This window comes from Peromyscus maniculatus, chromosome 4 (genome assembly GCF_049852395.1).
Source record: "Peromyscus maniculatus bairdii isolate BWxNUB_F1_BW_parent chromosome 4, HU_Pman_BW_mat_3.1, whole genome shotgun sequence".
In the NCBI taxonomy this organism is placed as follows: Eukaryota; Metazoa; Chordata; class Mammalia; order Rodentia; family Cricetidae; genus Peromyscus; species Peromyscus maniculatus.
Genome location: NC_134855.1, coordinates 110320407 through 110338693, shown reverse-complemented (window position 1 = coordinate 110338693; position 18287 = coordinate 110320407). Strand labels below are relative to the sequence as shown.

Sequence of the window (18287 nt, the reverse complement as noted above, 5' to 3'; positions counted from 1 at the left end):
GACAGCTAATACTACATAGTAAGACTATTTCAAAAAGAAAAAAAATCTTACAGAAAATTAAGTTCATTATGTTATAATAAATACCTAATATTGGGCTGGAGAGATGGCTCAGTGGTTAAGAGCACAGACTGTTCTTCCAAAGGTCCTGAGTTCAATTCCCAGCAACCACATGGTGGCTCACAACCATCTGTAATGATATCTGGTGCCCTCTTCTGGCCTGCAGGGACACATGCAGACAGAACACTGTATACATAATAAATAAATATTAAATAAATAAATAAATACCTAATATTAAAGAGCCAGAGGATGGATGGTGCCTGTAGTTGAAGCTACTTGCAAGCCGAGCAGAGGACTGTTAGAGCCCTAGAGTTCAGAGCAAGCCTGCACACAGCAAGACCACACCTCTTTTGTTTCAGGTTTTGTTTGTTTCTTTGAGACAGGGTCTCACTATGTAGTCCTGGCTGTCCTGGAATTCTCTATGTAGACCAGGCTGGCCTCGAACTCATAGAGATCTGCTTGCCTCTGACTTCCAAGTACTGGGATTAAAAGGCATGCTGGCTTTTACCACACCTGGCTAAGAACACACACCTTCAAAAAAATAAAAATTAAAAAATATAAATATGAAATATTCAAATATACCCAATAATTTCAATTATTTTTCTGCATAAGTTTGATTGAATCAATATTCAAATAAAGTTCAGAAATCATTAATATTCTTTAAGTCTGTCAATGTGACAAGTGATTTTACCTTCCCACCATCTCTACCTGCCCCTCACACTCCCTGTCTCAAGGGGAAATAGAGTATCTCTGAGCCATTTATTTACAGAAGCACCTAGGCCATTAGTCCAGTGTGTTTTTCCGAGTATTCTTCTGTCCTTCAATTTCCTGTCAATTAGTCTTTACAACTAAAGTTCGGACCACTTGCAAGTGAGATTTTTCTAAGAACACTCCCCAGTCAGAAGCTACGGAATATATCTGGCTACCTCTATGACAGCACAATTACTTCTCATTCCATTAATTCAATGTGGGCTGATGCAGCTCCATTATTGTTTTGGCAGTAATGGAGACTGAACCCAGGGTCTGACTACTCATCTACAGTTCCCCAGGCCCTAATGCTCTATCACTCCATTGCCACTTTCTATAGAGACATACTTTCCCTAATCAACTACTTGGTTGCTCTAAAGTTCAGTGTGGTGGCTAGTTTTATGTCAACTTGACACAAGCTAGGGTTATTTTGGAAGAGGGAATCTCAGTTAAGAAGATGTCATCTTGCCAGGTGGTAGTGGCGTGTGCCTTTATTCAATCCCGACACTCAAGAGGCAGAGGCAGGCAGATGGAGCTCTGTGAGTTCCAGGCCAGCCTGGTCTACAGAACTAGTTCCAGGACAGCCAGGGCTACACAACGAAATTCTGTCTTGAAAAACCAAAGGAAAACAAGAAAAAAGAAAATGCCTCCAGCCTGTGGTACATTTTCTTGATAAACAGTGCTACCCCTGGGCTGGTAGTCCTGGATGCTAGATACAAAAGCAGGCTGAGCAAGCCAGAAGGAAAGACTCCTCCACGGCCTCGGCATCAGCTCCTGCCTCCTGGTTCCTGCCTGTGTGAGTCCCTGCTCTGACTCCCCGCGGGATGGACGGACTGACTGTGAGGTGGGATGCAGGCGGAAACCAACCCTTCCTCCCTTGCTTTGGTCACCGTGTTAGACGACAGTGAGCCCTCACTAAGACTCAATCCTACTCCTGGCTTTGGGTCCCTGTTGTCACTGTTCTGTTGTTTGTTTCACTGTTTCCAGATGGGTCTCTCTGTAGCCCAGGCTGTCCTGGAACTCGCTCTGTAGACCAGGCTGGCCTCCAACTCTGTAAACTCAGAGAGATGTGCCTGCCTCTGCCTCCAAGTGCTGGGATTAAAGGCGTGCGCCACCACACCCAGCAACACACACCAATTCTTAAATCATGGATGTCAACTCCATATAGAGCAGTGGTTGGCAACCTTCCTAATGCTGCAACTTTTTAATACAGTCCCACATGTTTGGGTGACCCTCAACTACAAAATCATTTTCATTGCTACTTCATAACTGTAATTTTGTTATTTGTCATAACTGCTACATATAAAGTATAATGTAAATATCTGATGTGCAGGATATCTGATTTGACCTCTGTGAAAGGGATATTCGACCCCCAAAGGGGTCACAACTCACAGGCTGAGAACCGCTGATATAGTCACCCAACTGAATGTGGTCTCATATTTGGCAACAGTAAGAGCTTTCTATGGGAGAAATAACCAAAAATTCTAAATCAAACACATAATGAATCCAAGATGTTTGTGAGAGCATTCCCACACTTTGCACAGCATGGGGCCCTGGTTCTGAGCACATAGAAAGGGTACTTTGCACACGTACACTATCAAAGCACCTAGCACCAATGAACAAGCAGTGCCTGAAACTCTTGGCTCAAATTCCAGGCAACTGTGTTGTGGATTTGAAATGTCTTTACACACAGTTTTCTGTGCTGATAGAAGAATAGTTTAATTATGAAAAGCACAGACTCAATATGCTGTTGTCACTCAATAGGTATTAAATTGTTTTTAATTTAATTTAATTGTATTAAATTCATTTTGTATATCTTTAGATTGTATTGTGTTAGAATATTTGATTTTAAAAACAGCTGTATGAGTTGCTTACTTAAGTTTCATAAAAAAAATTATTAAATGAATTTTGGGTTCAGATCAGTTTCCAACAATTTCTGCCGTTTGAGAGATGGCTCAGTGGTTAAGAGCACTGGTTGCTCTTCCAGAGGTCCTGAGTTCAATTCCCAGCAACCACATGGTGGCTCAGAACCATTTACAATGGGATCTGATGCCCTCTTCTGTCATGAAGATGTACAGGAAGACAGAACATTCACACACATAAATAAATAAATTAAATAAATAAATAAATAAATAAGTCTAAAAACATAAATAAATAAATAAATCTAAAAAACATAAATAAATAAATCTAAAAAAAAAAAAGGGTACTTGCTGCTCTTGCTGAGGACCTAGGGTTTTGGTTTCCAGCACTCACATGGCAGCTAATAGCTGTCTGTAACTCTAGTTTCCAATTATATATTGCCCCCTTCTGGCCTCCGGAGGCACTGCATACACATGGTGCATAGACATGCAGGGAAAATACTCATACACAATTTTTTTTTTTTTTTTTTTTTTTTGAGACAGGGTTTCTCTGTGTAACAGGCCTGGCTGTCCTAGAACTCACTCTGCAGACCAGGCTTGCTTTGAACTCAGAGATCCACATGCCTCTGATTCCCTAGTGCTGGAATTAAAGGCATGTGCCACCATGCCCAGCAGTTTTTAAATTTAAGATTTCCTTTTATCGTTTTCTAACTTTGTGTGTATCGATGTGTGGGTATGTGCCAGAGACCTCAGGCCCATCAGAGCTGGAATTACAAAACAGCTGTGAGCCACCTCATGTGGGTGCTGGAAACCGAACCTGGGTCCTCTGCAAGAGCAGTGTGCACTCCTAACCGCTGAGCCGTTACTCCAGGGCCCCCAGAAGAGAAAACCTTAAAAAAAGGAAGGCAAGAAACTAAGACAGCAGGTAAAGCCACCTGTTACCAAGTCTGACAAGTGAATTTGATCTCCCAGACCCACATGATGAGAGAGAGAATCAACTCCTGAAAGCTGTTCTCCGACACCACACATACACCACGGCTGGTACACTTACACTCACACTCACACACACACACACACACACACACACACACACACACACACACACACACACAGTAAATCATAATATTTTGTTTGACTTTTGAGATAGGGTCCCTCTACCACATAGTTCCTGCTGTCCTAGAACTCACCATGTAGACCAGGCTGACGTCACATTCACAGATCTGCCTCTCTCTGCCTCCAGAGCGCTAGATTACAAGATGTGCCACCATGTCTAGCTTTTTGGGAGGGGTTCTGGGTACCAAACTCAATTCCTCATGCTCATGTAGCAAGCAATTTGATAGCTAAGCTATTAGGGATGGCCCCAATCCCTAAAATAAACTTACAAAGTTAATTAAATGTTTGATTTGTATAGCTACTTTATTTACCTATATACCCAGAGTCAGGTAAAAATTCCTCTGGAGAAAAAGGGGTAGCCTGTTCAAAAGTATGCTTCATTCGGAGAACAAAAGAATGCCTCAGAACAATAATAATAATAATATGCCCTCATTCCCAGCCCACTGTTAGATGGCAAATTAGTACAGTGCTACAGTACAAAGCAGGCAAGCCACCCCCAAGGCTGCACTGTCATCACCAGGCTATAATACTTCTCTTGAAAATCAAGAAGCAAGTGAAGGAAAGATTACACATTGTGGAATCTACCAATTTCCTGTAGAAGGAAATGCACTCATTGTATCAAAGGCTTAAACAATGGACATCCTTTTCTGGGTCAGTAATTCTAAACAAAAGAATCTTCCAAGAAGATAATGCACGAATAAGAATTTAGTGTTGTTTTTAATCACAGCTCTCATATAGCACTACTTCTAATAGCCAAACCAGTTTATTAAACTAAGGCTCAGCACACAACACAATGGCCTATCACTATTAAAATGAAGAAGGATGGGGCTGGAGAGATGGCTAAGGGGTAAGAGTACTTGCTGCTCTTGCAAAAGACCTGAGTTTGGTTCCTAGCACCTACATGGCAGCTCATAACCTCCTATAACTCCAGTTCTAGGGGATCCAACACTCTCCTCTGGTTTCTACAGGTTCCTTCAAATATGGGGTGCACACAAATTTATGCAGGCACATACACATAAAAATAATAATCTTTTTAAGTTTAAAAAAATGATAGTAAGGGCCAGCAAGACAGCTCATAAAGGAATGGCACCAGCCACCAAGTCTGGTGGCCTAAATTAAGTCTCCAAAACCCACAAAGAGAAAAGAAAAAACCAAGTCCCACAAACTGTCCTCTGCCACATACACAGAAATAAATAAATATAATAAAAAAATATGTTTTAAGGATGCTGAGGAGCTGAAGAGATGCCTCAGTAGTTGAGAGCCCTGGCTGCTCTTCCAGAGGACTCAGGTCCAATTCCCAGCATTGATGTGATAGCTCACAACCTTCTGTAACTCCAGTTCCAAGGAATCTGAAACCCACTTTGGGCCTCTGCAGGCATCAGTCATGCATTTGGTACTCAGATATGTACATGCAGACAAAGCGTGCGCGCACACACACAAAAATAAATAAATAAATAAAATTAACTAAATCTTAAAAAAAATACTGAGTTAAAAATCTCAATATTCAAATTACATTTTTAGAAAAATGGGGAAATCATGAGTCATAAAGTAGCTGTACACACAGAACGCAACAATGTGTAAAGTATCTAAAATGAAATGACTTGTATATCAAAATATTAGAGTGGTACCTAAAGCAGAATTAAGACCTTTTCTCTCTCTCTTTTTGGTGCTTCTACAGTAAGTATCTTTATCTTCATCTGTTTCTTCATAATCATGAATAAGTTTGAAACACTGTCTACAAAGAACTGTAAGGGCACTGTTTCCATCAGCACAAAGAGGAAAGATAACTCATGGCCACTATTTCAGTCACACAGCGGCCTCCACAGGAGCTGAACTGTGGTTGAGTCTCTCATGGCTTCACAGATTTTATTCGGACATGTACACATTTGTTTGTTTCTGTAATCCAGGCCTGAATCGTTTCCACTGAGAAAGTGAGATGTAAACAAGCCAGAGTGGAAGAGGATGGATGACAGGGAAAGCTACTTCGGAGGTTGGGGCCAAGGACCAAGATCAATGACAGAGGTATCCAGCAGGAGGAGGCACCAGGGGAGACACAAAGGACTCTATGCTTGGCTCCACAATTCACAGGGTGGCTTCAGAAGGGCTGGAGAGGCAAAGCACAGATGGACCTGAACAGCAGGTGCTGAGAGCCAGGCCTGAGGAGCCAGAGGAAGCTCAATGGGAAGAGTTTAAAGGTGAAGGCATTGAGTCCTGAACTCCTGGCAATGTGCCAGGGCAGCAGGTAAGAAATCCAGGAAACACTGGGTCAGAACCGGAGTCCCAGACTGGGCAGAAGAGCAGAGGAGATACACAAGACTAACAGATTTCTTTTTAATAATTTAGATTAACTTAGTGAGTGTGTGCGCGCGCGCATGCGCGAGCGCATCATGGCACACATATAGAAGTCAGAGGACAATTTCCAATAGTTGGCTGCCTCCTTCCATCATGTGGAACTCGGGGATCAACCTCAGGTTGTCAGACTTGGCAGCAAGCTTATCCACTGGGCCCAAAGACTAGCAGATTCAAGCCTGAGTAACTGAGGAGTAAAAAGCTGTAGGCACGGGGTCATCATAGAGAACACGACAAACTCAGAAACCAGACAAACCCAGTCTGCACTGCCAGAAGGCCGGAGGAACGCATTCAGACTAGGAAACGAGGCGGGGAAGACACAGCTCCAAGAGTCACTAAGTTGGGGGTGGGGAGGTGTGTATGACGGGCATCTCTGAGTATCCAAGACTCAAAAACACAGCAGAGCCTGCAGATCCTAGGTCCCAAAGGCCTTTTCAAACTCTCAGCCAAGTCTTCAGGACACTCAAGATGGCTCTGTGGGGACCCTACTGCAGAGAGGTTGATGCCACAGGCCCCAAATCAAAAGGACATCGGATCTTGGCAAGACAGGCCAGGCCTTTCCACAGGTACCAGCAGCCCTCGGGAGCTCTACAACTTACCATGGAAGGGGGTGTGTCTCTGGAGAAACACAAGCAGGAGAAAGGCGCCTCCCAGAGCACCCTTCCCTTCCAATCCTGACCCAGCAAGCTCGGCCACTGAAATAACACGATAAAACTGAACTGTCTTTTCGAGGTCGGGCAGCTCTGTGGACCCAGTGCCATCCCTACTGTTGGATAAACACGAGGTCAAAGATCAGTGACTCCACGGGGAAGGTGGCTAAGGGGGCAGGGGGCACCTGACCACTCCCCCAATCAGACAGCTACTACAGAACAAGACTTGGAAAGCAGAAACTCTGCGTAATGCCAGGAACAAATCAGTATTCACTCAACAGGACTCTGGCGAACTTAACAGTCAAGAGCCCAGGTCTCCTTTCCAAACTGGAGGAGTGGCTGGCTGTTCTTTAACCCCACAGCCTCCTGTGCCAATCAAGGACTAGAAACTGTCACAGCACAAGCACGGGCAAACAAGCTGTATGAAGGAATCCACTCAGCCTATACAATGTCACAATGACAGACAATTATGAAAACGAGAAATATGGACACAGATGCTTTAAACGATCTAAAGAATGAGTTTTTTGCACTGTGAGATGTATGACAAGAGTCACTTTCAATGAGTTTCTCAGCTGGGGACAGTGATGCATGCCTATAATCTCAGCACTTAGGAAGCAGAAGCAGAATGATCAAGAGTTCAGGGCTAGCTTGAATGTCTCAAAAAAACCAAGGGCTTGGCCTGAGAGATGGTTTGAACCTGAGTTCAAACCCAGGAACACACATAGAAGTGGAAGGAGAGAACTGACTCCACAAAGCTGTCCTCCAACCTCCACACACTCATTGTAGGGTGTTTCCCTACCTACACACACAGACACACACACACAGACATACACACATGTATACACACACACACAGTCACACACACACAGACATATATACATACACATACACACACACACAGACATACACACACACAGACACACACAGTGTAATTTTTTAAGGGCTAGGGGTATAGAATACTACATACATACACACAAAATAATTGTTTAATTTTTTTTAAAGGGCTAGGGGTATAGAATACTTGAAGTGCAACCATTATGGCCTGGGTTTGACCCCCTGCCAAAAACAAAAACAATCATTTAAATCAGAAAAGAAAAAAGATCACTGGAAATCAAATTGGTATAGTGCCTATGGACATAGATCAGTTGGTAGATGACCTACCTAGCATGTACAAGACCCTGGGTTCCATCCCACATGTGAGCATGAGCACACATACTGGAACTAAACTATAGATATGACCCAGACATACTGACATCAACATCAACCAGAGCCACCAAGTATATTAGAGCCACAGGCAATGTACAAAGCTGACTGGAAGAGAGAATGTTCTGGGAGCTGCTGACACTGATGACTGATGATGCTAGAACACATAGTTCTGATGCTTAGTCATGCCAGCCAGCACTTCCTCTAAGAGCCTCACACACTGCCCTGAGTGGAGTTCTGTGGTGGCCAAGCCCAAACTGAGTTCCACTCAAGGATGCCCCAGCGGCTACTCTCAGGGATGGACTTCAAAATATAAAATCAGAGAACAAACGACCAAGAATTGTCTAATCTACTCTCTCCCTCTTTTTTTGTTTGTTTGTTTTTGTTTTGCTTTGTTTGTTTGTTTGTTTTGGTTTTTCGAGACAGGGTTTCTCTGCGTAGCTTTGCACCTTTCCTGGAGCTCACTTGGTAGCCCAGGCTGGCCTCGAACTCACAGAGATCCGCCTGGCTCTGCCTCCCGAGTGCTGGGATTAAAGGCGTGTGCCACCACTGCCCGGCCATGTTTTTTGAGACAGTGTGTAACAGCCCTGGCAGTCCTGAACTCACTAAAGCTGGCCTCAAACTCAGAGATCTGCCTGCCTCTGCCTCCCAATTGCTAGGATTAAAGGCCTGTGCCACCACTGCCCAGCCTGGAGAGGCTTTCCTGACCAGGAATAAAACTCAGGCCATGGGGATTTAAGTGCCAAACCCTAACCACTAGACCACCAGGGTTCTCCCCAACACTCACTACATACACTGAAACCATACTTGCTTTTACATTTTATATCTTAAAAGATGATTGTGCAACTTTTTATTTATAACTACATAAGAAAATTAGGCAAGTAGTGGCACATACCTTTAATTCCAACACTCAGGAGGCGGGGGATTTTTGAGTTCAAGGTCATCCTGGCCTATACACTGAGTTCCCGGACAGCCAGGAATATATAGTGAGATTCTGTCTCCAAAATAAATAAATAAATAAATAAATAAATAAATAAATAAATAAATAAGGAATAAAGAAAAACAGATAAAATTTAGGCTTTTTTTTTCCAAATCAAAACTCATCAAAATAGGAACTCCTAAAGACTGTAAATTAAAGCATTAATCCTATATTCTTAAAGACATCATTTTGCAACATGAGAGAAAAACTTCACACTATCAACCCCTCTACATCTAACTAGCTATGTTACTTAAAGAAATATGCAAATGCATGCAGAGTATTTTGAATGAAATTAGCTTTGTGGGAAAAATGATTTTCAAGTAGTCATAAATTGGGAAGTACCTGAGTCTTTAAAATAAAATAATATTGTTTTACCAACATAGATACCAGCAAGATGGCTCAATGGGTAGAGGTGTTTACTGCCAACCCAACAGCCTAAATGCAATCTCCAGGATCCAACAGGTGGAAGGAAAGAACCCATTCCTCAAGTTATCCTCCGACCTCCACAGGTGTCAATGCACGCCTCACACAGGATGGTTCAGCAGTCAACAGCACAGAGGACCAGGGTTCAGTTCCTAGCACCTACATGGCAGCTCACAACCATCAATAAATAATTCCAGTTCCGGGGGATCTGATGCCCTCTTCTGACTCTGTGGGCACACATGCAGGCAAAACACCGATACATATAAAATAATTTTTTTTTCTTTTTTCTTTTTCTTTTTTTCTTTTTTTCTTTTTTTCTTTTTTTCTTTTTTTTTTTTTTTGGTGTTTGTTTGTTTGTTTGAGACAGTTTCTCAGTAAAACCATCCTGGCTTTTCTGGAACTCACTCTGTAGACCAGGCTGGCCTCAAACTCACAGAAATCTGCCTGCCTCTGCCTCCCAAGCGCTGGTATTAAAGGCATGTGCCACCACCGTCCAGTAAAATAATCTTTTTTTAATTATAAAATTAGATATAAATTGTGCTTCCAAAAACCTAGTTATAGCTCTTAAAATAAGATTTCAGTAGTTTATTCCCAAAATCTACCCGAAAACCACTTTAATTATTCAGGAGAGTCTTGAAGTATATCCTAGTTAATGCTATGGAAGAAGGTAACTACAACCCAGACCTGGTGGCACAAGCCTGTAGCCTACCTATTCTCAGGATGCTGATGCAGGAGGAGCTCAACTTCAAGACCAGCCTAGTCAACTTAATGACACTCACTCTCTGATGAAAGAAAAAAGTAAGAAGAGGACTGGAGATATGGCTCAGCGGCAGAGCACTCGCCTAATGTTCCTGAAGCCCTGGGATCCACTTTTCCTGGCACCAAGGAGCCGAAGACTGCACATACTAACACCTAGTGTCCTTCTACAGTTAAAGTGTGCCATTTGAGCACTGAAAAATTCATCAAGAAAATGAGTTCAAAACAGGTCACAGAAGGCCAAGCATTATTCTAAACATCACTTGAAGGTTTAAACACATGCCAAAACAAGTCATAATAATAATAATTGAAACCCCCCAAAAAATCGACTTGAACCAGCAGCAACAGTAGCTGACATGTTCTGACGATGCACCACACTTGGGGTATACCCGTGCACACACTGAATCCTGAATCCAGTCAGATGACTGGAAGCACATGCAGTTTCACCGCCTATAGTTTAGGGCTTGACAAACTGACTTAGAGAAGTGGTCAGTGGCAGAGCCCAGGCACGAGGTAGATTATTTGCAGTTAAAATGAATTCTCCTTTCTAGCCAGATGTGGCATACACCTGTAAGACCAGTCCTGGGAAGGCAGAGACATAAGGACTTCAGTTCAAGACCAGCCTGCGTTACGTAGCAAGCAAGTCTGAGACCAGCCTGTGTGCCAGCAGGGAACACGACAAGACCCTGTTTCAAAATACATACATACATAGATAGGTGGATCAATCAATAACTTGCTACCTGTCTATACTAACTTTATCCATCCTGAATGGAAGCCTTCGAAACAACTAAAGCTGTAACTTTCACACCATTGCAGCATCTAAGTAAAGCAGAAACCCCAGAACCTTCCATTTAAGTCCAAAACAAAAGTCTCCCGAAATGCCAAACCAAACATTTCTAGTGTTTTGGTCCAAGTTGCATCCTTTTGCTGAGAAAACATGGCCAGGCAGCGTAGAACTGTGCTAAAGCTTAACTTCCAAGGGTCTTAGTTTGGCAACTGCTTTGGGACTCTAGATCCCAGAGAACATTTCCTTTATTAGCAACTGGCTTTGAGAATTCCATTCTCAGATGCTAAATATAACGAAATACCTTCTGACTTTTATAAACACATTCTCCAGCTTATTTTGATCGTGGTGATTGTCTACTAACGAGACAGATTTGCAAACAGTTTAGCAACTGTAACATTTTGAGGAATCTTTCAAAATTGTCCTTTAAAGAATTGACCTGGAAAATGTTCCCTGGATTCTTGTACTATGAAGTAACAGAGCTCAAATTCCATAATTTCATCTCCCTAAAAAGGCACAGAAACACAAATAAAAACAAATCCTTTTTAAAAAAAATGAGATTTTTAAAATTTTACTACATACTCACCAAAAGAAAATAATGTATTACACTGTTTCCTAAATGTACTTTATTAAAAATATTTTTATTGTTTGATTTTTATTTTTTAAATTCCATTTTTATCTTACTAAAATAATTTGTATTTTTTTTATTTTTATAAACCCCATACAGAACAATTTAGATATAATAAGTAACCATTACCCTGCATCAGCTAATTGCCTACAACAATCTTTTAAGCAGAATGCATCACTGCTATATTTTAGGGAGCATATACCTAGCAGACCTCACAACCACAAGCCTCCATCGCTGCACACGTGGTTTAAACGCACTTGTAATTACTAAGGCTGGACAGCTCCTCGGAGCTTCTCTATATAAAATATGGATGTGAATGGCAAAATCAAGGGGAGTGTAAAAACTGCTTCACCTACTAATATCACAGTGGCTTTGTCTTATCTAGTTATTACAGTTAACTTTGAGAGAGAGAGAGAGAGAGAGAGAGAGAGAGAGAGAGAGAGAGAGAGAGAGAAACTGTATTCCACCAGCTATCAGGCTCCCCCTCAAAAACAAATAAGCAGAGTTTCTCTATGCAGCCCTGACTATCCTGGAACTTGCTCTGTAGACCAGGGTGGCCTCACCCAGAGGACTCAGATCCTCCGCCTCTGCCGGGACTCTGCCCCTCTAGGCCCTCTTCTCCCACTTCTCATACCTCCTGGGTCGAGAACCCCCATTAACTTTAAGCATGCAGTCACCCTTCACTAGACAGGGTCACAGGGTAGCCTTCAAACTCACCAGCGAGTATCCAAGGTGAATACAGCAGCATTCTTCAGGGCCAATCTACCATACCACAAGGGGAAGATTAGAGATTTTTAAGTACTGTCTTTGCAAGATCCTCCTAAGTCTTGACCTCAGCCCCAACTTTCTCCAAAGGGATAGAGAGTTCTCTGATGATCCACTGTCTACAGTAGTAACAGTTATTTAAGCCCTTTATCTTTCATCTGGAACATTCTTCCTAGTAAAATTACTGTTGGCATACTGTCACCAAAGCTTACGCTCATTTCCTTCCTGGTGTTCTCTCTAACCAATTCAAACATAGCCAAATGGTACAAGCTGGCTGGGTGGCTTTAACTCCAGCACAGGGTAGGCAGAAATGGATGATGTCCACGCTAGCCAGGGCTTCATAAAGAGATTCTGTCTAAAACCAAACCAAAGTTCAGAGGACAAAAGTGGGTGCTGTAGGGCTTGATGTATAAAAACCAGAATGGGGGGAGGGGGGGTAATACTAAGCCGGGCATGGTGGCCCACACCTTTCATCCCAGCACTCGGGAGGCAGAGGCAGGCAGATCTCTGGGTTCAAGGCCAGCCTGATCTACAGAGCCAGTTCCAGGACACCCGGGGCTACACAGAGAAAGCCTGTCTCAAACAAACAAAAAGATACTAAACTCTATCAACTATTCATCAGAGGAAACGCGGCAAATGCTCCAGTATTGAAGACAGGCTAGAAACCGTCAGAAGAACCCTTATTTCCTTATCAGCGTGTGGGCTTAAGAAAGCATCCGCAGGTCACCAGCTGACAACCCTGAGCTAACCAGTCTCCATCATTCTGGTCCAGGATCCCTCACCATGTTCTACCCTTCATCACTGATTCTGACCACTGCTAAGTCGGGAAGCACAAACGCTGCCATACAACGTCCACAGTAACACAACCACTCTCCACCTTTCTCAACTTCTCCACACAAACCTTGCACTTTCAGTTAAAGGAGCGTCCCCACATTGGTTGTGTCCCTGCCAAAATGGCCTCCTCCTTACCATCTTCCTTTACCCCATCAATGCCCACACTTGGCGCAGTAAACAAACCCACCATCGGGAGCACGCACACACCTGCTCATTAACCCGGACGGCCCACGGCGTGAATCTAGATGCCTCCCTGATAGAACCCAACAGATTTCATGTTTTAATCCTTCAAATTCAAGAATGGGTTTTAACCTCCCAGGGGACAAATGCTATGGCCTGAAGTCTCCCCCACTCCCCCCAATTAACAGCAGCATTTTTTTAAACGAGCGGTGAGCTTAACATCGCATTCACGGGGCGCCAGGCAAGGTCTGTGGGGTGTCCAGTCTCCACATTAGGAAGGCCTAGGGAAGGCGTGGACACCCCCCAGCCCCCAGGCTACTCCCCGCGCCCACAGGCGGCTGTCGCCACGAGCGGAGGACGCCGGCCGACCCTCTGCGCAGCCCAGGCCTGGTGCCTAAGGCCGCGACAAAGGTCAGAGGGCGAGGCAGCCGGCACCCGCACCCCACCCCCCGACCCCGCCGCACTCAACGACGCCTCTACCTTGTCCTCCGGCGGTGCGTCCTCGCGGACAGCCCTCTGCCGTAGCTCGGTCATGCTGGGGACCCCGGGACGACGTCACCCAGGGCGAGCAGCGCGGTGGCCGCGGAGGTCGGCTCAGCGCGCACGGCCTCTCCGCCGGCCCGAGCGCCTCGCAGCCCCGCAGTGCCTCGCACAGCCCCTGCAGCCGCGCCGCTAGCCCCGAGCCCGGCCCCGCCCAGCACCGCTGCCGCCGCCCTTGCCGGGAGAGGGGAGCCGCTGCCTCCCTAGCGGCCGCTCGCTCCTCCTCCTCCCGGGAAGCTGTAAGCCAGCGCGCACGCGCACCGCCGCCATCTCGGCCCGGGAGCCTAGACGCCAGGGGGCGGAGCAGCGGGACCGGGTAGGCGGAGTTCGAGGCGTTCATTGGACAACGACGGGAGGGAGGGGCACAACGAACCAATAGGCGCTTGCGTCCTACCGCGTGTGCCCGCGTAGGAGGTAACCCGTTACTGGGGGAGGACGACAGCGCCTCTCAGCGGTCGGGATTGGCCAGCACTTGCGGCTCTCAGAGTGGAGTCCAAGTGGAGAGCCCAGGTGGACCTCTGAACAGAAGACGTCATAGCAGAGACGAAACCCAAACTTCAGAGCACGTTGCCTTGCCAAGCCATGGTTGCTAGTAAATTAGTGAGCACTGATTCTGTCTAGGCACCAAGCTCAGAAATCGCTTTGGTTTGTCGCGTTCAAATCACATGCCTTTTTTCTTCTGAGCACAAATGAAGAGACAGAGACAAGCGGATCTGATCTATGTAGCCTGTTCCAGAGCTACACAATGAGACCTTGTCTCAAAACAAACACACACACACACACACACACACACACTTGGAAATGGATAGATATGATTTTTGCAAGTAAGATCATCCAAAGTATTACAAATTTCTTGTCTTAAGTCTTTGTCTCATTTTGTGCTGAAGATAGAACCCAGGCCTATCTTATGTTAACAAATTGTACCAGTGAGCTTTTCCTACAATTGATTATTGGAAGATCTTTTGGCTGACAGGAATGCTTTCTATGGCTCCCCTATAACCCTGATACAGCCTAATCAGTTGATGATTTTAAACTTCTAAAGGAAAAGCATTTAGCTGGAAACTACAAAAATAACTAGTAAGAATTAGAACCTGTGGCTCAGAGGTTAAGAGCACTGTCTGATCTTTCAGAGGTCCTGAGTTCGATTCCCAGCTACCACATGATGGCCCACAACCATCTGTAATGAGATCTGGTGCCCTCTTCTGGCATTCAGGTGTACATGAGGGCAGAACACTGTATACATAATAAATCTTAAAAAAAAAAAAAAAAAGAATTAGAACCCAGATGTTTGTTACCAAAATCACCCTGTAGCCACTGTTCTCTTGGGCTGCCTGAACTCAGTAACACTGGTATTGTGCCAGCATTGCCCTGTGCAAACCAGGGGCTCCCAGTCCTAAACCATATTGTAATCTAACAGTAAGAGGGCTTCGCCACAGGCAAGATTCAGTTTCCTAGCGATTTTGATCTGAGCTGTGAGTTTTCAGGAAATATCTGAAAAAAGACATTAATAGCACTGGTCTCCGTGAGTATATTCTGAAGTTCTTGTTAAGACATTCAAAGTGACAGTAAAATAGACAGCCTTCAGAACCTCTGAACTCTGCATTTTGTTTCCTGTTTAACAGCTTTGCACAAATACTTGGGTGCTCTTGTTGCTTGGCTGGTTGTTGACGTTTTTGTTGGGTTTGGGTTTGGTTTGGTTTTGGCCTTCGGACCACAAAAGCTGTTCTGTCTTGTCTCTAAAAATAAACATGCAGATGATAATTTTAAAATTCTTATAAATGCTTTGGAGTCTGTGTGAACACCAGTTTGACCTACACCTTTTGTCACTGCTTTATCAAAGTATCTAAAGGACTTAGAAGAGCATCAGTTCAGAGTGACCACATCTATGGGACAAGTAAAGGTATTACTATGCAGAGCCACCCTTTTGGGTACCAATCATGTAGTTGAAGAATGTTGCATTGGCCTGTACAAGCTCAGCTCTTCCATCTCAAGCCCAGTCTAATATAAGAAGGCTAGAGGGCTAGTGATGTAGCTCAATTGGTAGAGTGCTTGCCTAGCATCCACAAAGCCTGCCTTCAGCCCCCAGCACCACACAAACTGGGTGTGGTATGAGGGTACACATGTGGAATACCAGTATGAGAAAGGAGAATCAAAAGTTTGAAGTCATCTTCGTCTATATAGTGAGTTCAAGTCCAGCCTAGAATACATGAGACCCTGTCTCCAAAACCGAAATACAGGGCTAGAGAGATGGCTCAGTGGTTAGGAGCACTTGTGGGTCTTGCCGAGCCATTTGTTTGATTCTCGGCACTCACACGGTGGCTCACACCTGCCTGTAATTCTGGTTCCAACTTCCTCCCGAGGCCTCCAGGAGCTCCTGCATGCACATGGTCCACATGCACACATAAACCCATGCAGGCCCACACATACACAAAAATAAAATAAATATTTTAAAGAATAAAACTGGGGGGCGGGGAGCCAGGTAGTGTTTTTATGTTACACAGAGAAACCCTGTGTAACATAAAATCTAATTTGGTGTTTTTAATTAAAAAAAAAAATCCAGAGCCAGATATTAGGGAAAATGCTGAAAGATCAGAGAGACAGAGGAACAAGCCACTGCCACATCTTAGGACTCCTCAGCCTGAAAAGCTTTAGTTCCTGTCTCCTCATGCCTTATATACCTTTCTCCACCCAGTCATATCACTTCCTTCTTAGTGCTGGGATTAAAGGGCATGTGACTCCCAAGTATTGAGATTAAAGGTGTGTGCCACCACTGCCTGGCCTCTATGTTTAATAGTGGCTTCTTCTGTTCTCTGGCCTTCACACAAATTTTATTAGGGTACACAATATATCACCTCAACCCTGCCTCAAAAAAAACTAAACAAACAAGTAAATAAAACAGGACTAGAGAGATAACTCAATGGCTGTTCTTCCAGAGGACCCAGGTTCAATTCTCAGCACCCACATGGTAGCCCACAATGTCTTTGACTCTAGTCCTAGGGGATACAATATCCTCTTCTGGCCTCTGAGGGCACCAGTTGTACACATAGGGCACAGACATGCATGGAGACAAAACACCCATATATTTCCAATAAAATTAACCAAGACCTGGAAACCAATTAACATAAGTCAGAGTTATGGAGTCATGAAACATGTACTCAACTAGATAATGCCTTAGAATTTGACCTAACAAAGTTCTCAGTTATCATCATCAGACCTACTGGGTTAATTGAACTCACACCAAGTAGTGAATTGAACTGGTTAAATGAACTCACACCTAAAGCAAGGAGAGCAAGAATTCATTAATCAGACATTTCTAGAAGTCATGCTAACAGCACTTGGTATCCGTTTTAATGGCTCCCCTTCAATTGCAGAAAAAAATTAACAGTAACAAGTCTTCCTCAGCTGGGCAGTGGTGGTGCACACCTTCAATATCAGCACTTGGGAGCTGGTGGCAGGCAGATCTCTATGAGTTCGAGGCCAGCCTGGTCTACATAATGAGTTCCAGGACAGTCAAGGATACACAGAGAAACCCTGTCTCAAAAAAACAGAAAAAAAAATCTTCCTCTATCCCCAGCCAAAGCATCTGGTTCCCTCACATTCTCTTGTGTCTCCTTAATTCCTGGGCTTGGTTCTATTATTTTTTCCCTGCTCATTATATTTAGTCTCTCCTCTGTGTCTTAGCTGAGATTTTTATTGCTGTGAAGAGATACCATGACCACAGCAACTCTCATAAAGGAAAACATTTAATTGGGGCTGGCTTATAGTTTCAAATGTTTAGTCCATTGTCATCATGATGGGACATGGTGATGTTCAGGCAGACATGGTACTGGAGAAAGAACAGAGTTCTACATCGTGATCCACAGGCAACAGGAAGTGAACTGTCTCTACACTAAGCATAGCTTGAGCATAGGGGACCTCAAAGCCCACCCCCACAGTGACACACTTTCTCCAGTAAGGCCAAACCTACTCCAGCAAGGACAGACCTCCTAATAGTGCCATTTCCTGTGAGCTTATGGGGGCCAATTAATTGAAACTACCTCACTCTGAATTCATTTTTCCAGGACTCAGACATTTTGTAAAATTTCTTTTTAGATTAATTTTCTTTCATGTATATGTGCCTGGTAACTGCATAGGTCAAAATCAGAAGAAGGCATTGGATCCCCTGGACCTGGAGTTACAGATGGTTATGAGTCACCATGTGGGTGCCGTGAATCAAACCTGGGTCCTCTGCAAGAGCAATGGAGTGCTCTAAACCACTGAGCCATCTCTCCAACCCTCAGGTGTATTTTATTATACATAGTGTTTTCCCTTCATTACAACCTTTTGTTATTTCCTTTATTTTTAAATACTGTGTTGATTAATAGAGCTTGGGATTCTAGTCTCCCAGAATGTGCAGACTGACTGCAACCCCAGTCTAAGA

General features: G+C 44.1%; 1 protein-coding gene across 1 annotated transcript in view; it reads right to left on the bottom strand.

Moving 5' to 3' along the window:
• Cds2 (CDP-diacylglycerol synthase 2) overlaps window positions 1-14145 on the bottom strand; it is a 51217-nt gene extending 37072 nt beyond the window's left edge. The window contains exon 1 of the mRNA XM_006983985.4: window positions 13808-14145. Coding sequence (XP_006984047.1) covers window positions 13808-13861 — 54 coding nt within the window. The 5' untranslated portion in view covers window positions 13862-14145. The remainder of the gene's footprint in view (window positions 1-13807) is intronic.
• Window positions 14146-18287: the final 4142 nt, after the last annotated feature.